This window comes from Phragmites australis, chromosome 14, assembly GCF_958298935.1.
Source record: "Phragmites australis chromosome 14, lpPhrAust1.1, whole genome shotgun sequence".
NCBI lineage: Eukaryota > Viridiplantae > Streptophyta > Magnoliopsida > Poales > Poaceae > Phragmites > Phragmites australis.
The window spans coordinates 28,492,799-28,517,472 of NC_084934.1; the positions used below are offsets into that span (position 1 = coordinate 28,492,799).

Consider the following 24,674-nt stretch of genomic DNA (forward strand, 5'->3'; position numbering starts at 1 on the left):
CAAGCGTGCCACCTCACAAAAAGGGACCTCATCGTCGGTGCAGTGCGATACGGGATCTCATCGTCTCGTCAGGTTCCCAAGATCACAGCGTCGATCGCTTCGCTGGTCAGGTGGTAGAGCTATTTGAGCTGTCCCAGAACAAGAGGCGTTGGACAGAACATGATGGCTTCGTTACAAAACAACCTGTCCGCGTTGGACAGAATTCAAGAGGCGTGTGACTCCTCACGAAACGTTGCAGGACGGCACGAGGCATGGGAGCACGTAACAATCCTAGATTACATTACATTAATCAATTGCCCTCGAGTTAAAGTTGGTTAATATTAGGCTACGCCAATACATCAGTTTAACGCAGGGACGGGTGACACCCTGGCATTATCTACATAACATTTTTTAAGGTTGCCAGACAAGGAAATATGTACAGCATCTAATAGCTGACTACCAGATATGAATCAGAATGAACTTGAACACACGCCAGTTGTTGGTCAGGCTACAATCAGAATGTGTGGGCTGACTTCAGAACCATGGGTGCCATGTCGGATCCATCATGCACAAGTTCCTCGGGGACAATGCCGCTTCCACCAGATCCGTGACACCTCTTTGGACCGACTGAGGCGGCTCAGTTGCATTCTCCTCCTGATATAACATGAGAATGAATGAGCAGAGGTGGCGCAACTTAAATGATTCGCCTCTGTATTCTTATTGGTAAGACCAAAGTAAATACTCCCTCTAGTCACAATTTTTATGTTTCCAATCTATACATTTAACTAGATTGGAAACATAAAATTATATGACTAGATTGTCTTGAAAAGCACTTTCATAATATCATAATTTTATGGGATGAATAACAGTAAGAATACTCATTATAGTCAGTGCTCTGGATGCATCATATGGCAACATCTACAGTACCAAATAAAAAGGGTAAAATGTGAGGTGATGGGACCCAAAAAATTAGAATTACACGCAAACAACCTAAAATCCTATGGCATATCAATATCTCATCACAACAAGCATTTTTATTCTCTATTTGCAGAAGGCAATCAGCCGCACCCATGAAAAAAAGAACAGACATTTCCTGTGATGGCATCATCATTGTAAAAGCTTCTCGCTGGCTAGGCTAATCAGCACAGGACCAGAAAGAATTTTCTTGAGAAAAACAACAGGCACAAATCAAGATAAAATAAACAGCATACCTCATCAGCAAGATAATGTGGTGATATTGACTTGATACGACTGATCACATGTTCCACATTGTTTTTCACCTTCTGTTGGAAATCCAATGGGTTGATCATTCCAGCAGCGGCTGGGACCGATGGAATGCCAAGTGGCCTTCTCCATGACCAAGATAACATTTCATCACGGAAAAACATAGCCAAATGATGCCAAATGTGCTGGCTTTGCTGAAAAACACGAAATGACAATCCAATCACATTTTTCAGGCTAGAAAACTAGGGAAAAATGCATCAGAGAAATTCATATCCGATAAGAAATATGCAAGGTCAACTGCAACCACAATAAAATAGGCACTAATTCCATATATGACACTGAAGTTGCAAAATCCCTCATTATGTCAATGACAAGGTGGGTCCAGCCGACGTGTTAGTGAGACGATGAGTGTGGCATATAAGGGATGAGGCAAGCATTCAGTGGCATATAAGGACTTTCCCGATGAGATAACAAGACAATGGAATTCTTATTCACCCTCTTAGCCTATCCTACAGAAATTCAACCGTTCATTGTTGTTGAAATGTAAAAGCATGCTCAGTGTAAATACTCACTTTAGGTGAAACCACAGACTGGGCAGCTGAGCACATGGCCGACACGATGAGACCTTCAACGCCAAAATTCGAGAAGAAAGCTTGCATGTTGCGTGTAAGCCTAAATGGAACTAACTCACTGAACTCGATCATTCCATTTGCATCATAAGCTACAATGAAACAAATGAGAAATCATAACCTTCCATAAGCCTTATTTACACAGATTCATAACCGTCAAGAAGCATACCTGGATGGAAATCAGTCTGGAAGATCTTCCCAGTATTTTTTGCGAATAGAATTTTGTTAGGAGCCCTGCCACCAATCTGCAGCATATATGACATGAAGCAGGAGAGAGCCACTTGGATTGCAAACTGTTTCTTAAAGGTCCAGAGATAATTGCCAGTTGGCAGAATCTTGTGCATGTACTGGGAGAAGATATTATCATTAACAATATTTTTAGTAATTTCGTTGTATGCTTGCAAACGTAGTTCCACAACTGCTTCAGGAGAGACCTGCCCTGAAATGGCTTGATTAAGCTGCTCTTTGAATATCGTAATAGGCGAGTCAGCCTCTCTATTATGACGTGCACAGTTAATTTCATACACCTCAAGAAAAGTGCTGTACATCAAATCATCCTCAACCATCCGAACCTAAATAAAGACAAAATTATGTGTCAAGCCAAAGGACTCCATGCACTAGTACTCGGAAGCAAATAGTTCAGGATAACAATTTGTTGTCTCATGTAAAAGAGTAAGGGAAAAGAGTATTTCACCTGTGACCAAACAGGAATAATTATTGGGGTATGGATAGCTAGATGGCGCCGCCTAGATTCTTTGTGTTTGTCAAACATTTTGTTTAGCACGCGGAATAGCTGCAGCATCCTTTCATCACTTCGAGCATTTGGGGTCAGCGATGTCTGAACAATAAAATGGCGCTGTGAACCATCAGAACCAATGAGTGTCAACCGTCGAAAGCTACTACCATGCCTCCGGACAATTGGTATGTCAGGTCCAACTCTATCCAACTTAACAGTGTGGTCAGGTGCAATCTCCTACAGCAGGTAGAAAATGTAAGAATATAGAAAGGGTAACCAGTGTAACAACAGGGGAAATAGCATACTGAAGCTATCACATTGCAAATGAAGTCACATGACATTCCTCACAAGATAAAAAACATTGTTACTTTCAAAACATAGTGGCAAAGCATCCATTTGATGATGCAACAACTGTAAGTGATATATTGACTTCGATACTGAAAAAAAAAATGATCATGCGACCAACCTGATCCGTGAAGTACTGCCCTGGGAGTTCTATATCAACTACATGAAAATCCCTAAGTGTTTTACTTTCTTCCTCTAGTTTTAATACTGCAGGGAACCGATCCTCTACATTACTCTGAAGAACATTCTTCCAGTGCTTCAATCTCTCAGTAAGTTCAGCAAGGGTTGCCGGAAAAGTAGTAGCACTCTCTGGGTCAAGGTCACGCTCAAAATCTTGCTTGTACTCCTTGACAAAATCAACATGCTTGTTAACAGCATCTTGCGAAAAGCAAGCTCGACATACACCAGAGAGTTCCTTCTTGAGAGATTGTGGAACCTCGCCTGTGGTTGCAGTTGGATACTTGTAACAACGATGAAGCAGTGCGTTAACAACAGCAAGAAGTCTTTCCTCAGGCAGAGTAACAAATCTTGATCCAATTTCTGACAGTAAAAGCTGAACCAGCAATAAATAACATTAGACTACCAATCAGCATGTATAACATGAAACCTTCAAGCATTGGAGAAGCTTAGAAGTGCTCTTCATGCTGTATTCACAAGCTTCTTTAATCATAATAACAATTTATCAAAACTAGAAACTTAAGAAGTAAATATTCACCACCTTCTGTCTGTTCTAAATGCTAGCTCTGTAAACTTTTCGATAACTAGTACAAAATTCATTATTATATACAGTAAATATTCACCACTTTATGCCCCTTCTAAATGTTTGCTAGCTTTGCTAAACTATACTGTGACTAGTATGGAACATCTTACTCTATACCAATCTTATCCACTCTCTGTTACATTTTCAAGACATGCAAACAGATCACAACCCTCCATTTCAGAATTCAGCATTGCCATAAAAGTTCATTTGTTGGCTCAACCTACTCGTAGTCACCCAATCCCCACCCCGTAAAAGAAAACCAAAAAGGTTGTAACATAATTATTATTATTTTTTTACTATTCCCATTAACGTGATTTCCAATGACAACATAAGTTACTTAGTTATTTCTTACCTCAAGTTCGTTGGCTAGATTAGTATGCTTGCTCCTAAGAGCTTCCATTATGTCTTTTGCAGCATCAAATGCACTTGCTGCAGAAGTTACCCAACCAAGTCCACTATTGCGTCTTAGTGGAACTTGTGAACCCTCAGCACCTGTCGAACTCTGTTGACTTTGATCATGGCTGGTACTTGCACCACCTTCAACAGTAGATCTGTCAGGCTCTTGACCTTGGAGGTTACCCCCCTCATGAGAACCGGTAGCACCACCTGGTTGAGTGGCTTGATGAACCTGGTTGTCGGAAGTCAAGTTACCACCCGCATGATTAGACGCCCTCGCACTCCAATCAGATAAGTTATTGGCAGTATTGTTTGCCAACATAGCTTGCTGCATACGCTGCTGAGCCAACATGTTCCTTCCCATTTCAGTTTTAGAAGCAACATCACGGCGCTCCATCAAGTACGTACGAAGCCAATAATACAGGGCCTGTAACAACATGTCTCAGATATATATGACCAGGAACAAGAATATGCATTTTCTAAGTTCAATGAATACAACTAACACAGCAACATCGCTGTTACCTGTGGATAAACTTGAGCTATCTTTAGCAAAACTAATTTGCAGTGCTGGGCTTCATTTCTCTGTAACGATAACAATAACTGAGGTATCCATGAAAGCCAAACCCAATGAGGCAGCTGCTCAAGGTATTTATCCAAAGCTCTTCCTACGGGTTCATTTTGTGTATCAAAGCTGAGCATGTAGAGAATTCGAGCTAGATGGCTCCTTGAATTTGAAACTCCATATCTGATGCCCTGGAAAAAACAACTGATGGCGTACTCAAGCCAAACCTCATCATTTGTTTCTTTAAAAATCTGCAAAGAGCACAACAACTGAACTTAGTCAACAAATCTAGAAATTTGAAGGCACATTATTAACGACATAAAGGAGCATAGGCATACCATATCACAGTAATTTCCCCAGCTAATCCATCCTTTCGGCAAATGCTTAAAAAGAGCTATTGCATTCGAATAATACTGGTTTGCATTCTCGCAGTCATTCATTTTTAACAGGAAGTCACCTCTGAGACGAAATATTTCTGCTTTATTCTTGACAGGGAAAAATTCCAAATTGGTATTATTGATTAAGTTAAGACCACTGACTAGTTCGCCTTTCATTTCTAAGTAAGCCTTAGCTTGTTCACATATCTTCACAAATGCTTCCTGCAACCAGATCAGAACCGCAAACTAGTAAAATAAGAAGATAATGCAATATGAAGTATTATAAATATGGTAATGGTCGAGGAAGACACCTGAACTTCCATGGTAGCATGACCATACATCTTATCCAGTATAGTTACACAAACATCAGGATGACCTTCCTTGCGAGCTATGTGAGCAAGCTTGTTCACATTCCAAGCCTTATCTCGGTAGCCAAGATGATGAAGTTGAGGATTTGTTTGGCCAAAGTCCTTGAATGCATCTATTACTGAATTGTACATCTCATTCCTCCACTGGAGCAGGTCATACCAAACAGTCATATTATCCCATTCATTGGGAGTCCGAAGTCTCCATGTTTCAAGAATATCCTTGAGATCAGCAAATGAGTTATGCGGGTTGGAATTGGCACCAGAGCTTGCTGAAACTGGTTTGTTCCCATTTGCAATGTCAAGCAGTATTTTAGAGGATTCTTTCACTTCAACCAACTGTTGAAATTGCTGCAGCAGAGGCATTCGGGACTGCACAGACATTTCAGGCAACTGCCACCACTGTTCTAGTGCAAGTTCAACACCTTTGCTGACAAGGTTCTCTGCTTCACTAACACCATTAGTACCTTTGTCATGGAGGGTGAAAAAAGCTTGAATCAAGCGTAACTTTGCTGTCTCTTCTATCTGAGCTTTGGAAATAACATTTTCTTTCATATATGCCCAGTCAGGAACCTTCCAAAGGCAGTCTAAAAGAATTTCATAATTCTCCACACCTTTACCATAATCAGCTAAGACTTCCCACTGACCTAACTGAGTCGCACAGGATAACCACTGTTCTTCCCAAAGACACATTTCAGCCTTTGGGACAGTGTTATTGTATGTTCCCTGAGTTGCTTTAATCATCGCCTGGTAAAATAGATTTTGTGCTTGTTGCCAATAACCATGCTGGACAAGCGAAAGCCCAGCTCTTGTTTCTGCAGTGATTGATCTTCTCTTCCATAATCCACACCTCATGTCGTCTTCATTAAGAAGTCTGTATAACTCCGCCAAGGACTCAGAGCACTTGGCCTCATTCATAAGCACCATATGACTTTCAAGTAAGGCAATTGCAGTATACCACACATTGCAAGTTTTTCCAATATATTTGATAAGCTCACTAGGCATGCGTGGTTGAGGATGGCTCAAATGAAGACCTTCAAGAAGTGCCTGGGCTACGTTTGGTCTGCATCCCTGCTGCCTCTTATGGTAATCTTTCGATAAAAGGGCAATTATTGGCTTAGCTAGTGCAACTTGTTCCTCTTTATGTAAGGTAACCCAAACAATTGGGAAGACAAGAACCCACAAATGATATGCAACATTGGGATCAGCAAATGCAAGTTCCTTCAACGGAGCCATGATATCTGCCACCTACAAGATTGGAGAATAATAACAATTTAGTCCTAAACATGGGTTACATTCAGGTCGAAAAAGTTTTTTTTTTCAAAAAATGCATGGCATAAAGCAAGTAATCCTGGGCACCAGGCCACCAGCATAGTCCAGGGTGCAGGTATTTACCACAAGCTTGCTCGCTTCAGTTAAGAACTGAGCATGCCTTGTTGTAAGAGAATCAAATGATAAAGATGTGCCATCCATGCTTTCCTGAGCATCTGGAACTTGCTGTGGCATGGTAATGCGATCTGGAATTGGCCCTGCTATCATAAGCGCTGGTACTCGAGCAGAATTTGCAGCAAGTGTAATTGGTTCATTTTCTACTAATATAGCCAAAATGAGATCGAGCCCTTGCTTCAACCAGAAAACATCACTCACTGCTTCCCAGTCCTGCGACTGTATTATAAACTGCAGTCTAGAAAATAGTGTTTTTCCCACATAGTCGTGGTAAAGCTTGAAGAATCGCTTCCTCATTTCTGGATCTTTAGCTCTAAGCCCAATCATGTATTGTCTCTCAATCTTATAAAAGAACTCTTGCCTAAAAGTCAATGGATATCTGCAGGAATAGAAATCATTAAACAGATGACAAAAGATTCGAATGAATTGCTTTGTAAAGATGTCCTTACTTGGTTGAATCTGCACAAAGCGAATAAAGTAGCTGCAAATATTTTGCATCCCATTCTTCTTGTGCAGAGGGGGGGAAGCTTTTTCTGTCAACTAACGATAACCTCTGAAGATAAGTTAGTATTTCCTTTGGGTTAAGCGAACTAACAGAGCCAGTAGCTGAAGCAAGTCTGCAATCATCCTCAATCCAAGTTTTTATCATGTCTAGTATGCAAAGAAGAATGCTGGAATCAGTGCCTTTCTCTGAAAGAAGTGCATGAAGTATTTGGCCCATAGATTTTCTGTGATCAGAAGAGGACATCACCCTCTCACTTATGAGTTTTAAGACGGTCTTCATGTTAGATATGACAGTAGAATCTACAGTAGGACGCGAGCTAACTGATGAATCCAGTTCAGGCCTCTGTCCCTGAAATTGTTGCAAAGTCAATGACGCATTGACGTGGTAATAGACCATCAGAGCTTAGACATGATTAAAACAAAATATGCTAGATGTAGTCATCCAATGGTTTTTTGGTGCGAAAGTAAACTATCAAAAAATAAACTTTCCAGAAGAAAGCAAAAGGGCCCTGGAGAACTAAGACTGATTACAAAAAAACTTTGCAGGAGGAAAAGAATTAATGCTCATTAGCAGATTGACAATTACGTCTTCACATGTACGCAATGTGACAGATTTTGTTGGACAAAATGTGTACTGTTTTTCACCCATGATATGTGAGTATCTTACTGCAACTGTTCATTGTTCAAACTAATCGATGGTACTAAGGTTAGCTAAAGTCATACAAGTTCTGTGAAAAAAGATAATAAGTAGAATATAAGAGAACTCAAAGTAGATTGCTAGCAGCCAAATATGTTAAACTTGCTAATGCATACACGCCAGTTAAAGAACATAACCATAATGCATCAATAACTCAACATACTTGTCGGACATGGCTGCCAGCAGAAGATCCCATGTCACGTGCAAGACGTTGAAGGACACGGAAAAGCAAACCAATGAATGGATCGATGAAATTCTTCTGTACTTCTGCAAGCGCATTGAGGACAAACAGTGCAAAGCTTATGATTGAGTTGGCATTGCTAAGCTCAAGTGATATCTGTGAAGTTGTAACAGCAGCAAGATGCTTCTGAATGAGATCTTGAACTCTTTGATACAACAACTTTATATCTTGTGGCGTTGTAGCTGCTTCAAGGGGAAAAGCACTGAATACCATCTTTAGCAAGGAACAAAGTGACTTTCCAGCATCCAGCATTTTGTTGTTGAAGCAAGGTTCTAGTATCTAACCAGAATAAGTACAAAAACCCATCAAGCATGAAAAATATGTCTTAATTCCATCAAAATAGAAAAATAACAAAGACCTTATCGAGAGAACAAGGATGATCTGAAGTTACTTACTTGAGAAATGTGGTTGATGTTATTCCGGATGAAGAGACGGGGTTGTTTTTCCAATACTTTGTTCATAACATCAAGGCCTTGTGCAAGGGCTGTTGCAGGGTCCTTGGACTGAGAGGGTGACAGATTCCCAAGCAATTTTTCGAGATAATTGAATTTAACATTAGCATTTGGCCAGACTTCCAGAGCTTGAGTCAGTAGATCAAGAGCTTGCTTGTACATTGAGTTAGATTCCTTATCCTTAGGCTCAATCACCAGTGACACCTGTTCTCCAAATCAACTAATTTATGAGTACATGCAACTCCAATGCGAAAAAGAAACACAATTTTCATGCCTAAACTATAGCTGTGGATATGCTGATTGTCGAACACTCTAGTAAGGTGGTACAAAGTAGTAGCTTTACACTATCACTATATGACCAAAATTCAGATGAGACCAACGGGCCTTCTAACACAAATTCCTTGGTCCACAAATGAAATAAAATTGGAAACTGTAATATTGTATTTGTCTTGTCTGTTTCAATGAAAAAAGCATAGTTTTCTTATGTGTTGTGATATAAGCAGCATATGCCTCAAGTGGAAGTAAATTGCAATAGAATATGTCACGTATACCACAAAAGCAAGTGCGCATCAAAATGTAAGACATGAAGAAAGAAACTTATCAGCTTGGTGTTCTAACAAGCGCAATCTTCTGATGCAATTCAGTGTGTAATGTACAGGACAAAAAGGTAAAAGATAGTCACCCTTATAAGGAAAGTAATTATCATCTCCTCCATTGCAGCATTAGGTTTATATTCCTCGTCTGGTTGCCCCGAAGATCCAGGTGTCTCAATATTAGGTATAGATGCCCCAGGTGACATCACACAGAGAGGTTGCAAGCCTGGTTCAACTTTCACCCTCTTACTCAAATCATCAGCAAATGTTGGAACATCTGAGGAGCGTTTTGGATCACTACCAATAACAGTAGGATTAAGCATATCACCTATTTGATTCTGGCTCTCACTTTCCTGTGCGACTTTCATCTCACTTTGTCTCTGTCTTTCCCATGCCACTACCAATCCAGCAAGTTCAATTGCGAGCCGTCTATTTTCCGCTGTTGTATTGTATGGTAATCCAAGGCGACTAAGAGAATTGACCATCTGAGGAACAAAGTGGGCTCTGCAACTATAAAAAAGGTCTGCATGGCGAACAATAAGCTGGAATATGTGAATCATGTTCGGAATTGAATGGCCTTCCTCCACAAGGACTTTCTTGGTGTATCTGATCCATATTGGCATGCGGCTATCACCAGGAGGAAGTCTTCTAGGAAGGGCAGGCATGAGGATATCGAGAGATTGCTTCACCAGCAGCTTATTTTCTGGTTGGCATGTCCGTAGCAGTGCGATGAAAACCTGGGGCAAATGATGTCATGTTGGTAGCTGGATGTAAGAAAATGATGAATAATGCACAATTAATCTAAAAGAAACTTATGTCAAACTACCTGTAAAATTATCTTCTCAGGAGCTTGATAGGCCTCTAAGAAATGGCAAACATTCACAAAGGCCCACTGTTTGCTGAAGTTATCTTCACGCTTGAGATGGTTCCAACCAAACTTTATGAGTTCCTTTCGATGGTGAACAAGATCATTCTGTAGATACTTCAAAAGTAATGTTGCAAGCTGAAGGAGTTCTATTCTTAATGGTTCATCGTATTCAGCACTGACCTAGAGAAATGAAAAAAAAATCAACATCGACATGCGAGGAATAAAGAAAACTTGGCTGTTGCCAGGTGTTATGGTAGTGTGATGTTTCATATAGTTACCTCTTCTGGAGGATCAAGAAGCTTGTCAACAATAGTTTTAATTATAGAAGGATCAACAACTTCCCAACTTTGTCCATTTTGGAAGGAATGAGCTAGCATTGGAAGGATAAGTATCTGCATGGTGACAACTAAATGATCTTGCCCAAATTGTTTTGACTGGAATATGTTCAGAAAGTAGTTAAGAATAGCTTTCTTCAAATTTGGAGTGTACCCTTCAGCAACCTAGAAGAACATGTAAAGATGATAAGAAAAGAAAGAGTCAATAAATACACAAAAAGATAACCATCATGAATCAGAGACAAGAAATGGTGTTACCTCTATGACATAAAATTCCTTAAGAAAGCTATAATCTATCCGACTACGATACAAGAACATTGATAGCATATCAAAGAGTGCACCAACTTCAGTACGATCGTGTCTTAAATAATTCAGGAAGCATTTTATGAGCCGCTTACTCTCCATCACCTGTACAGAAAGCAAGATTATATAACCCAAAGGCATCAGATAGTAGACAAGTACGACATGGAAGGAATAAAGGACAGACATATTATTGGGTATGAAAGCGACTCAAAACTTCCATGACAGCAATTTTATAAATTGTACAGGAGTGAAGGACATATTCACATATATCAGATATCTTGTGCATAAGAATGACTAAGTGTCGAGTGACAGAGTATTTAGCTCTTGCATACACCAGCATTAAATTCCATATGATACTGCAACAAGTTGCTTAGGATTGTCAATCTGCTGCAGTGGTGAAGTGTTTAAGTATCATTTTAGAAGGTTAACACTATAATAGAGAATAGTATATGTGGAGCACAAGATCATCTACAGTTAAAGAATGGTATCTTAAGTAACTTCAGGCATCCAATTTGTCTGACAATTTTGTAGTGCAAATGGTCATTAAGAAGTGAGAAAATAGATGCCACAAACTAAAGTAGTTAATATGTGAAAACAAACAAATAATAAGAAGATTCATAAGTGAAAGACAACTGAAATATTATTTTTACATAAGTATGGCGCAAATACTAGATGTCAGAGATTTTATACACAAGCAATGTACAAACAAATATAGCAATACCAATGGCTACCTGGGGTAAACTCAATTCCTGCTCATTCTGCAGGCGAGCAATTCTAGCAGGTGATTTCCAAGCGAGTAGTAGCGTGTCAAAGACAATCCGGTTGTTATGGAGCCACTCAGGCATCAATTTCACAAGGGCTGAGACAAGCTCTAATCCATTAAAATAACTATCAGAACCAGTAACCATGTTTGATGAAGATTGTCCAGTAAAACTCTCAGATATAGCCCCAGTAAGGGTTTCATCCTTCACAGAGGAAGATAGTTGAGTAGGAGCTGCTTCAGTTTGAGGATAGAACTGAGAAAAGGCACTGGCAAGTATTTTCTGAGGTGACTTCGCAAGTTCATCCCTTAACTCCCCAGTATCAGAGCAGATTATGTACATAAACCTAAATTTTTAAGAAGGAATAGGAAACAATTTTTGAGCATGCTAAATCCATGTAATCCCAATGTTAAGCCTAGAAGTAGGTGGTGCATCTCAGCAATAACAACTCCATAGAACTAAATGTTATTCACATATTTAAAATAGAATTTGAATACACCAGAATAGCAGGTCAATGTTTTGCTATGGTATGCAACCAAAAAATGAAAATGAGGACAGAACATAACATACATCGAACTGAAAATTTACTGATATGCAAAAGCCATTCAAATATTATTTGCCAATCAGATTCATTACAACACAGCTGGTTGATATGAGAACTGAGAAAAAATCGAAAGGCAAGAATGACAGAAAAGAAAAGGAGCAGCAACAAGGTGCAGATTGGAAAAAATATATCACGAACTATCCAGTATAGCCAAAAAAACTTCTGAATCAGGCCAGCTGAATTCTTCACACGCAATCACTTTACCAATGGTATGGCAGCAATGGTACAGTAAAAGCTAAAGGAGAAGTATACCAATATAAACATATAAACAACCAGCATGTGGTGATGAAGTGTTTGCATTTAAATATCACTAAACTTCGTTTGTTGCAGTTAAATATGACTTCACTGAGAGGACTGAGCGATAGCTCAGTTGGTTGAGCCTCCCTATGAGGAGGCCACCCACCCAGGCTTGAACCTGGGCGCTCGCAAAGTGGGTACCTCCCTGAGAAAAACGGTTACCTTAGGGGCAACACCTGGGAGATGTCTCTCCCCAAGGTCGAGTTTCTTTTTCTTTTAATATGACTTCACTGATGACAAGTATATTCAACATCAAGAAAAACTTGAATTTGCAAAGTGTCTACCTTCTGAAATACTCTCGATGGCTTAATCGAGCAAGAAAATAATCTACAGCCTCCACAGCATAGCGATTCAAAAATTTTGCAAGTGGAGCACGGTAAGGACTGTTGATCTCACTGTAAAATTGATCTTCAGGAAGTGCCCTTTCCAGATTAATTACCAAGGTAACAAGGTCATCCAAGAATTTGCTTGCTGCCGGGGGAAGAAGGTGAAAAAGCTCAATCATAGCTGCCCAAGAAATGGAAAGCAAAATCAGACATGAGATCAGAATAACTCCCAACCAAGAGCAAACGAGACAAGATCAGTTACAAGAAAAGGAAGTTCACATATAAGAGAAAAATTGGTCCTTTTCAAACTAGTTAGTTTCAAACAAATCAAGGGTTGGTTATTTTCATGTTTGTCAATGCAGATCAGGATAATCTACTTCACAAATCTAGTGTAGTTCTATAAACACAATTGAGTAATACAATATAGTTACTAACTCTGGAGTAATGTGCATTTATTTTGAGACTTGATGTCATGAAGTAAGTACACATAGCAGAGGCAGATAAGAAAAATCCATAAAAGATTCAGACCTGCCGCTATTTTTGGTTCATCCCCAGCCTTCCAAGATTTTTGGCTCTGGGCAAGCTTTTCTGGCTCCAGCCATTTTTTCAAGTGATCCAATAACTTAGCACCCAAAGTGACATTAAACCAGTTTGAAAGTAATTCAAGCAGGCGAGCCAATCCTTGTAGCAACGGCATGGTAAGACTCCTTGTGTTTGCTAAGTTAACTAGGATGGGCCTTAAGCTGCTCTGTAGAAGATCCTTTGGCATCCTTTGCTGTTGAACAACCTATAAAATACAATTATCACTAAAGACACAACAAATTTGTAATATCAAGAACAAAGCATAAGAAACTAGCAAATAAAAGTAAAATTTACATGTTCTAAATTTTCATGTCAATATATGAGAGCATAGGTAAAGCTAAAGCACCTGACGAAGTCCCTCCTTGGCAACATTGACAATCTCTGTCGTCCTGCATGTTAGAGACTTGAAAAACATTGAAATAATCTTTGCTCGTAAATCACTGTGGTTTGGAGCTTTTAGATCTCCCCATGCCATTGCAGTACAGAGTAGTTCAATGCATGCAGTTCTTAGTTTGTTCCAAGTCACAACTACTTTTGCATTCATCATCTTGGTGACCCACACAGTTTCATCAGCCTCAGCAATATGAAGAGCTTCTTGCAAAAAATTGACAAGCTCAGGAGACAACTTCAGAAGAGGTGGTCTCAGTGCAAGACAGAAGTTCAAAGCTGTAACAGTACCCACCTGTGACAGAGGGGGGGGGGGTCAATCTATTCATATTGTGGACTTCAAGTTTGAATGACTCAGAACTTAAAAATCTAAGGTACCTGTTGCTCAATGTTCTTCGAGCGAAGAGGTCGTGAAATGAGAGGCTGAAGCAACGGTGAATACAGCGGCTCAAGCAATTCAGAGACCTCACTGCCAGTCCTGCTTGCAAGCAGTGATAGGCATGCCTGCACATTCTTCCTCACGACCATTGAAGCATTTGGGTTAAACAACTCCTGTGCAAGAAACTCGACAACTCCCTGAAAACTTTGTCGGCGAGGTTCACTGTTTGCTTCATCTGCATTGTTTACTACCCGTAGAACTTGTGTTAGGACATGGTTTGTCTCCTCCTGCTCTTTGTTTGCATGCACTGGAAGCCTCTTAAGAACAAATAGAAGACCGCGTACAACTCGGACCTGAAAGACGCATAGGGTCTCCACAGACACTTTACCAACCAACGCTCCAAGTCCCATTACACCACCCATCTGTGCTTGCCACGTGCTACTATAACAACAATGCAATAACCGTGGCAACAATTCCTCAAATACAGCAACCCGCACACTTGGGGGAGGAGAATATACTGGATTCAAAGATGGACTAGAAACTAGCATAGGGGTGCTAGGACCTCCCCTTAGCATACCAGTGTGCTTCATACGTGCAAGAAAGATTAATGTCTCAGCAAAAGTATTCAAAGCAGAAAGGGCAGCTTTTGCATGTTGACGATTTTCACTAGATAGCACTTCAACCAACGCATCCAAAAATATTAAGGGATCCAGCTCCCGGAGATTAGATGAGGTGTTGCTTCTTGATCTAGATCCCATGTTGATGCTAGATGGGAGGGAAGAACCAATAGGCTGCATAAAACCAGATTGACTGGCGAATGGTGAATCAACATGGAAAAGCATAGCAAAATGCCGACATATATCGACAACATAGTCATCCTTCTCTTCATAAATACTTGTGTCGGAATTAGCTGCAATGATAGCTACAAGTAGAGTCTTGAAAACAGATTTCTCAGCCAATAGCTGTGTTTTTGTCTTCACACCTAAATCTCCCTATAAACCAAAGAAACAAGAATGCATCAATAAGATGACTAGAGCACAAAGGCCACCAGAAAGAAAATATAACTCCAATAATCTGAAAATTCATTTTGTTTGGACAAGAATCAGTAGAAACTAAGAAGTAATATGTAACAGTTACAAAAAAAAAGATATCTAAATGACCATTCACGCCAATCATTTAGATTGCTTTGGAGTAATGACGGGGATTGTCCAACATTGCTACTGTGGTAACACCTGATTTGCCATGTAGTTACAAAGACATCCCAAAAATCACACCAAGACACCAACTCCAGTAATCAGCTGTCAGCATGTGGTACATGGTAATAACTAACAATACAAATACATAGATCCATTTGTAACAGTAAAGGAGAAAACTGAACAGCATCAGTGCCACTATAATCAAAAGAATGAAAATTGCTTCGGTTTTACATTAGTTTAGTAATAAATATTATTCCAAAATGATAAGCATCCATAATTTACAATGCTGGCGCTGGTTATGGGGGAATTTAATATGGTGATTAAAGTCATGTACCTTTGCAAGCTTACAATCACCTTCTTGGTGAAACATGTCAATGATACTATACTACACAGTGTGAATCTCATAATTTCTTTGAATGTAAGTCAAAATACAACTACGGCCACTTCAGAAAGTTCAGTAACAATAAAAAAACAGGAAAATGTAAATCAATTAATCAAGGATGTCAAATGTCATAAGATAATAGAGGCATGCAGAACAAAACTACTAAACTACATCAGAAGCAATGTTAAAAATGTTAATGCTCAATACCACTCCTACCAACCTTCATATCTGAAGCATCATTGCGACGTCTTGAGGGATCCAATGAAGAGATTACCAATGTCCCCAGAACGCCAGGGCTCACACCCTCACCAGGTACATTTTCCCTCAGATTTAACAAAGAATTCAGACACACTCGAATAAACTGAAGAGCCTGCTTCCTGTAGAAAATTTCCATACCACTACCTTGCATAACTGCACCAACAGCTTGGTGTATGCATCTGTCTAGAGGAACCAAAAACGGTGTTGCAGGTTCAAAAGTCAGAACAAGACGTAACCCATGCTCCGGATTTTCCTTGCATTCAAGTGCCAGAGGCTCCCGCAAAAATCGCCTGTTTCGACCCCCTAACTTGCCTAAAAGCTCCAAGGACTTGGTGCCCCATGTGTAAGGAGGCGGCCTCAAGTGAGACCATAAAGCAAGAATGACCTCCGACATTAAGCTTGCCATGCTAGGTTCCAAAAAATCAGGGTTCAGACTGTCAATCCAAAACTCTAGTGTGCGTAGAGCTAAGCTCACAAGGTCATCACTACCTTTTAGAGCAAGAACAAGAGGTTTCATTAGACGAGGAATGTGGGGTAGCAAAGAACTCAAACGGGCAGGTAAAATTAGGCAAAGCTCCAAAATCAAGTCGCGCATATCTTCACTTATCGGCCCATCAAGCATGGACAGCAACATATTGAGGCAGGGTTGCAGTGAGGGTATAAGATCACGCATCAATGAATCAAATTTAGCACTGTTCAAGGCACGGAACATGCTACGGAGAAGGTGCATGTAACCAAGGGGTTTCTCAACTTCAGTGGCGCTCTTCATGCAAACTTCCATTATTACAGGCACGTGTGGCTGAAGTGTGCGTTCACAGCTTTCCGGAGCTTTTGCTGCAGCAATGAACAAGAATCGGAAAAGTTGCAAGACAAGCTTTGCTGCAGGTGAATCTGGCTGCTTCAGGGCATCAAGCTTTGAACTAACAAGGAAATTAATCAATACATCGGTGAAGGGCCGGAGAACCTTGGGAGCTTGCAAAAGAGTGGAAAATATGTGCAAGAGCTGGTTGTTGGTTATCATGCAATCAAAGAGGTCCGGCATGCAAAAGGAAAACATGTCCATTATATCGCGAGCTTCCATTATAGCTAACATCTGTGAAAAACATTGCAGAATCTCCCTATCGTCGTCTTTTTCCTTAAAAAGAGCCAAACAGTGAACACCAGACTTCAGAACACCTGATGTCTTCCGCACCTAAAATAGACAATCAAATTTGATTAGCAACAGTTCAATCAAACAAAAAAAAGAAGAAAGTTCCAGTGTGATGGACCTCATCCTCTCGCAGTCCCCTGAAGGGTTGAACTGATAAATTAGAAGACTGTTGATTTTGTTGCTGTCCACCACATTACAGGATTGTAAGCAATAAAGGATTAAAGCCCAAGTACAATATTAAAATGGCCAAAAAGGTATCCTCAAATTTGGGAGGTTCATAATACCTGTGGGCGTGGCCAATGAGCATGTGTTATGCTCCATATTATTGTCTTCATTCCTAGAATGAGTTCAATATGAAATAGTAATTTGAATGTAGCCACTAATAGTAGACGCTTAAACACGTGGAATTGCGCATATAGTTTATAGCAAATAATACATACCCATAGCAAGTGTCCTTATCAAACTTTTGTAGTCGTTAATTTCCTTAGTATGCTCCAAAGGGGGTTGCAAATTCAGCACAGTCTGTAAAATTTGCCAAAACAAATGGTCATCGAATCATCAGTAAAAACATAACAGCCTCAGTTTGTATCCCGTGGCCATGGCCATCTGTCAACAAGTGGAATGCAACTGAGTGCTTCTTCATGTTTGGTTAACAAACAAAACTTATAAAAATGTGGCTACCTGCACATGGTGGAGAAGCTTTCCATTGCTTGCATAGCGGATAGAGGGGTAGTAATCTTTAAAAGTAGGCATGCCGTTTTTGTTTGAGAAATTTGAGCTAAAAAATTATCTATGGTTAAGAAAATTCAATTCAATCGAGATCAACCGTCATCTTGTGATTGCCTCAAGAAAGAAGGGGGGGGGGGGGGGCGAGGGCAGTCAGCGATAACAATCAAAGAAAGGTATTGCTAACTCCAAGGAAATAAACAGTCACATGACATACCTGCAATAGAACTTCAAGCTTCATTCTCAAATTAGGTTGTTCCTTCCCGTCCTCACCTTCTTCAAGCAACTAGAGAGGGAGAAGAGTAAGGTGACCGTATAAGCAACAAAACGGAAGGAGATAACACTGATATTTCTGTTTAAAACATCTATTTGACAAAGACCATGGTTCAATCCGGTCATGAGATACACATAAGTAAATCATGCCATCAAGTGCCAATGGCAGATTGCATATCATGCAGACAGAAAGTGATGGCAAAGGAGAGCATATCATGCCAGTGTGTATGGAGTAGGGATGAGGGGCTGAAGAACCTAAAGAGCACAGCAAAGAATAACCGGGCAATAACTAAATGCACTATGTTCGCCACTTCATTGCAAGGTTTTCACATATTTTGATGTTACACCTGTTACGAGCTTTACAGTTCCAACAGAACAGTATAATTTCATCTATATGTCTGTTCTCAACCGGCAACCCCATCTCTTCAACCATTAATTTTGGATTTTGGACTTTGTAGTATTACAATATCTATCGCATGTGCCCGTGTTTTCATGTCATGTGCCGATCAATTAGGCAAAGGTTTTACTTTCCAGCATGCCCTGCTCACCAAAAATTATCACAGAACATGATGTATACCTGAGGGATTGTTCGCTTCAGTGTCCTGAACTTCCCAACAAATGCATCCAATATCCGCCCCTATCATTTTCAAGCTAGTAAGTATAGTTGATTAAGAAAAACAACTGGTGTACTATTATGAACAAACAGTTCTTACCAATAAAACTCGTGCTTCATCCATGCTTTGCTGGTCAACACCTTTTTGATATATGGGCTCAACCTAAAGCAACACCAGGAAAAGCAGCGACTTACAAATACTGATATAAAAACTACTGCCAAATTTTACAGTTATATATAAAGTTTTTTATGCTCGTATGCATAGAGTTAGAGAAGGAAAAGAAGTCCAAAAACATAAACTGTACCCAAATGTAAATCCTATTTGTCGCTACCAAAGAAAGAATAGTAAGCATACCAGATTCAGCATCAAACGAGCAGACGTCGTATGAATTACAAGGGTTAATGAAGAATCGTGCATATTCCGGGAGAACAAATAGATGATACGTGACAACTGCACAAAAGTTAAGTCACTTTATTTTTGTAGCAACATCATCAAAACTAAGACATGAATATAGCAGATCCAATATAATTACAAATGCCTTTAAAGTGATGTTAATCTTCTAAGGGTTACAACATCATTCATATGACTAATTAGTTCCATTATGCTGTATCCAGGAAAGTCGTAGTATCTCGAATAGCCAAACAGAAATATGGCAAGGCACCTAGCTTAGCTAATAAATCAGATGCTTAAGCCATGTCACCATCATAATATTGCACCGATGGTGTCCGCAATGGAGAAATCAGATTACAGCTTCACTTAACGAAGTTCATTGAAGCAACTACGCAAGCGTAAAAGCTCTTATTGGGGGGGAGGGGGGGCATAACAGTGACAAATATGCTTGCAATTCTAAGAAAGAAAAGACTGCTCCGAAGCTGTTGACGAGATAGATGAGTCAAAAAAAATCAAAAAGAGACATGTTCAACCTGTGGAAGAGAAAGATCTTCTCGAACATAATGCACCAATTCTGCAAGAAGGGTATAAGCGAGAGGCCTTAAAGTTTCGATGCAAACTCGACCTGTGCCAATCAAAACCCTGACAAAACAAACAGCTGAGGTGTTAAAAAATGATTGAAACTAGGAGTGAGAACATGTAGAACAATGAATGCTACAACATCTGTAAAGGGGAGAAAAGACAAAAGTGTATTGTACCCAGCCCAGTTGGCTTGCATACACAACTATCATAAGTAAACAAGGTAATGAGCAGCTTGAGATGCACTTTATCTATTTTCTGGCACGATACTGTGCCTCATGCATAGATAAAAAATTTCTCTAATTACAATTCTACAGTAATTTTCTGAGAACTAAAATTGACAGGATTCGAATGAATAGAAGTCATGGAAAAGGCGCTTTTTTATTAAGGAACAGGTCCATTTTACCCCTTGAACTATCCCGAGAGTGGTTTTAGCTAAGTGGATTATTATTGCACCGGTTTTAAGAGTTCAGGAGTGAAATTCACATGCTTTCAGAGTTTTTATTTATTTCTTTTTTGCAGAATATGTTGTCTAATGTATTGGTCCTCAGTGGGAACCAATCTCTTCGCATTACCCTTAGATTGACAGAAAAGAGCTTATTGGCCTTTCTAGCTGTTTATTTTAGGAACATTCAGCCTTCTAATAGTAACTTCAAATAGAGCCACCCAAAGAAAAAAGAGAAAACAAGTTATGGTCACAGATCCACATGAAGCACTCCGCAAAGCAAAGTGGCTTGCCTCTTACAAATTATGAAACAAGAGCACCCAAAGAAAAAGAAAAAAGGAATTCAAGATGTAGCTAACTCATGAAATAAAATAAAAAAGAATGAGAGCCCAGAAAGCCCACATTTCAAAACAAACCAGAATAGCTGGATTTAGACACCAAAGCGACAATTGCTGACAAAAAAAATCTCCGCACCTTTCATCAAGAAGTGTGTCAATCAAGGGGAACAGCCCTCGCCTGTACTCAGTGTTGAGAACTTGCTTCAGACCAACTAGCAACTCCTGCAATTCAGCGTACACAGATAAAGAAACTAGTATTTTTCAAAGCAATGTGCATATAATCACAGGAATTTGAGAAAGCTCCAGGTCAAATCTTGCCTTTCTGATTGAAACAGAATCAGGAGGGCATGTAACAAGCAAGTTCACAATGCTCTTGCATATGCTTTCTTCATATGACTTTATGTAATCTGCATTGCTCTTCAGCAGGTACGTCAGGAATGACAAAGTCTGCAACAGAAACAAGCAATCCATTACGAACTCTACAGATATGGTAACCAAAATCGACAGGCTGAGACCTACCTTGACCTGCGCACCCTTCAGATCATTAAAGGGTGTCTTAAGATGTGGTGGCACCTTGTCTGGCCCCTTGATAGAAATGGCAGACACCATGAGTGGCAGCAAGAAGGGGATATTTGTCTGCACAAGCTTGGCATACAACTGGAAGAGAAACATCACCACAAGAGGGCTCTCCGTGACTATCTTGAATGACCGTGCACTTGGGTTGAGTTGCCCCCCGCCAGGCATTGCTATTGTGCCTGGGGCATCAGCAGTGGGGTCCAAATGCTGAATGGGCACGGGAGCAGATATATTGGCGTTGGCGTCGGGATTATCGAAGAAGTAGGCGACGGTATTGGGAAACTTACGGTATATGGTAACAACAAAATCAAGAAACGGCTGCACCTCCGCCTCAACAGTAGGGCGGAAGTTACGGAGGAGGTCAAACACAATTCGGATGGCGAGGAGAGCATTATCCTCATTGTCCTGTGTCAGCACACGGAGAGAAAGCTTAAGCAAATCTTGCACAAACGGACGGAGCACCTCGCTGTGTGGAAGGCGGTTGAGGATCTCGATCACAACATTCCGCAGCTTGTGCTCAGCATTCTCAGTGCCCTGCGGCTGGGTGTAACTGGTGAGGATTGCTGAGAAGGCCCTGAAGTAGTAACGAAGAAAGTTGAGGTAGTCCGGAGTGTGGGTCATCTCTAGGCTGTCCCGAACTTCCATGGCGAGCTGCAGCCTGACTTGCACAGCTGCAGAGTATTAGAGCAAAGGGTCAGACCACTCACAGCCAGAAAAAGCATGTGTATTGAGCAAAGAGAATGTGTATTTTGCAAGATGGAAAAGGTGCATTTTTATGCACAATTCAGAACAGGAATTGTGGAATTAAGGTTAGCAGCTAAAAAACAATCTTAGCTGGGAAAATGTTTGAAAGATAGAATAGAAAAACTAAAGAGATTAACCGAACGGTAAATGGAAAAATTCGGGAGGGTGAGCAAAAGCAAAACCCACGAGATTGATGAGAAAATCGGTGTTAAAAAACAAAGAGATGCAGACAGAGAATTTTTTTTAATAAAAAAAACACCTCAGCGAACACTTCTAAGATCAACCGTGGCAGAAAATGCCAAGAAACACTTCGTATACGCTTAAAACATAAACTCGTGAGGAATTCAAATATAAATTGAATCGAGAGACAGAAAGACAGGAGGGAGGGAGGGAGGGAGAAACGCTCGATACAGACTGCGAGAACGGCAAAACTCTGTTACTTCAAAAAAACAAAGCTAATCCGAACCCCTAGGGAAATCGCGGGCAGCACCGCGAACTCGATCGGGAATTCACCGTGACAGCGAATGGAAAACGAAATGGGGAGCCGGAGGGATCGCGGACGTACGGAGGTCGGCCTCGAGGAGCCGCTGCGAATGCTGCTCCATGTTGCTGCTGTTTATGGGCGCCATGGCGGGCGCCGCTCGGACGAACACAAACCCTACCGCGCCAGGGCTTAGGGTTTTGGAGATCGGCGGCGGGAGCGATCGGCGAGCCGCCGCGGAGGGATGAAGGGGAGGGGTTCGGAGACGCGCGGACTCGATTCCCCCGACGCGAAATCGGTTCCCTCGTCCGGGAGGAGGGTTCGCGAGCGCGCCGAGGGTTTGGAGGGGGCAGAGAAGCGGACGGAGGAAGACGAGGGTCGAGGGCGAGTGGGTGGGTCGGGGTCTGTAGAGGAGCTTGTTCGTCCGAGGGGCGGTTCGGCCGTGGACTCGTGGTTTGGGTTGAATCGGGTCCGCCACGCGGCCTGGGTCGTTGGTTGGGTGCAGCCGGGCGAGCCCGAGTCTGAACCTGTGCCTGTGTCGCTGTGTGACACTGTCGTCGGATCGGCAAAGGGTATTCTGGGTTCTGGTCTAGAGCTTGCCCGTCGAACCTTTGATCCGGTCCGCTAAAATGTAGGTTGGTACAAGTGGCGGATCTAGCTGGTGGCACAGTAGGCTATAAACTATTTTAATAATTTGTATCGGCCTAAGATCTATATAACTATATAAGACAAAATTCAAACTTTATTATGTTGCATATTAAATTATGTTAAGTTGGATAAGCTTTGTCTATAATTCTGAATCGGCCACTAGCTAGGACAGACTTCAGCTGACTATTCTGCATCGATCAGATGACCCATGTTTCTAACGATACAGAACCGTACCAACTCAAAACTCGCACACCTTCGCACGAGATGGGCTTCGGTGGATGGCAAGTTTCATCCTCTCTTGCCCTAAAAACAATCTCATCCCCTCGCGCCACCGTGAGTCGACAACTGGAGCTTCTGCCTTCAACTGAGTGTCGATGGCCTTTGTCGGCGAGCCAAACTCCACCCACCGATGAAAACCATGGAGTCCCCCATGGTCCTAGTGTGCAGATACGCCTTTTACGCCTCTATCGACTTCACTTGTGCGATAAATCAATACGATGGTGTGGAATTCGGATCTATCCCTACATCCATCAAGATGGTTATGTGATTGTGTATTGTAACGAAAACACAAATATTAGATGACATCAAACAAAAGACACATCAATGTATGAAAATGTGTATGCAATATGGAAACACTACCAAATAAATATGTCAAGAGCGATATCATAGTTTGATTTTAGATGGTATCCGAAATATAGAAATAAGACTATCCGCTAATTTTCTTTCTAATTTCTTTATTCATTTTTATTAGTAAAATAAGTCTCATATCCATAGCCAGAGGCTGAAGGATAAGAATGAATGATAAAAATAGATAAATTATTTAAATTTTAGAGTTATTATTAGAAATAACTTATGTTTTATATACGAGAGGTTATAAGAAATTCACCAAACGGTAGGCACTTATCACATCATGTTTGATCGCTATCACATTACTGCCAAATCAAGCTATTATTTTCCCCCAAGCAACTTCCTAATTGCATATGCATTATTTGTTTTACACCCAAGCGGCCTATAAATACACAACAATGAAGTAAGAGACACTAGTAGGAAAAGGACAAGCTAATGGAGGAAGGCATCGAAGAAGAGCCGAAGAAAGCAACGGCGGCCACAGACCAGACCAAGAGCACGACGACCACCGTGGGGGCCACGGCGAACACGACGTTCAAGAGCATCGGCAACGTGCTCAAGCTGATGCCGACGGCGACGGGCATTGTGTACGAGGTGCTCAGCCCGATCGTGACCAGCACCGGCGACCGCCACGTCGCGAACAAGGTGGTCACGCACTCACGCCGATCCTCCTCGCGCTCTGCGCGTTCTCGGCCTTCACCGACAGCTACGTCGGCGCCGAGGGCAAGGTCAAGTACGGCCTCGTGACTCCCCGGGGCCGCCTGCCGCTCTCCGACGACGACGCCAGAAGCAGGGGGAGGGACTTCTCCAGGTACCGGCTGCGGCTGGCGGACTTCGTGCACGCGGCCTTCGCGGTGGCCGTGTTCGCGGCGGTGGCGCTGCTGGGCGACGCCAACACGGTGGCGTGCTTCTACCCGGCGCTCAAGGACCAGCAGCAGAAGGTGGTCACGGCGCTGCCCGAGACTAGCTCGCTGGCGTCGCAGTAGACCGGCTTGGGAATTCCATTGGTTTGCACGTGTTGCATCATCGTAGAGCCATGACATGCTCTCTGTCTATCGTACGTGCACGTGTGCATATATGCACTGTTGTTTTGCCACAC

At 41.3% G+C, this 24,674-nt stretch overlaps 1 protein-coding gene and 1 pseudogene across 1 annotated transcript; one reads left to right on the forward strand and one right to left on the reverse strand.

Moving 5' to 3' along the window:
• Positions 1–254: 254 nt before the first annotated feature.
• On the reverse strand, positions 255–22,696 carry LOC133891595 (uncharacterized). The gene is made up of 36 exons (XM_062332321.1): positions 22,385–22,696; positions 21,019–21,746; positions 20,818–20,946; positions 20,636–20,721; positions 19,671–19,779; positions 19,102–19,197; positions 18,847–18,909; positions 18,711–18,770; positions 18,078–18,146; positions 17,575–17,656; positions 17,419–17,471; positions 17,253–17,315; positions 15,947–17,176; positions 14,148–15,140; positions 13,729–14,064; positions 13,329–13,587; positions 12,759–12,981; positions 11,544–11,919; positions 10,768–10,917; positions 10,453–10,674; positions 10,133–10,354; positions 9,396–10,043; positions 8,657–8,917; positions 8,184–8,540; positions 7,269–7,672; positions 6,769–7,198; positions 5,320–6,621; positions 4,970–5,230; positions 4,592–4,882; positions 4,026–4,496; positions 3,035–3,466; positions 2,527–2,805; positions 2,002–2,404; positions 1,776–1,924; positions 1,191–1,397; positions 255–633 (listed from the first exon to the last, which is right to left on the reverse strand). The coding sequence occupies exons 1-36, from the start codon at positions 22,446–22,448 to the stop codon at positions 514–516; spliced, it is 11,628 nt and encodes a 3,875-aa protein (XP_062188305.1). The 5' UTR covers positions 22,449–22,696; the 3' UTR covers positions 255–513.
• A 1,314-nt stretch (positions 22,697–24,010) lies between these two features.
• Positions 24,011–24,561, forward strand: LOC133890402 (protein DMP1-like; annotated as a pseudogene).
• The last annotated feature ends 113 nt before the right edge of the window (positions 24,562–24,674 follow it).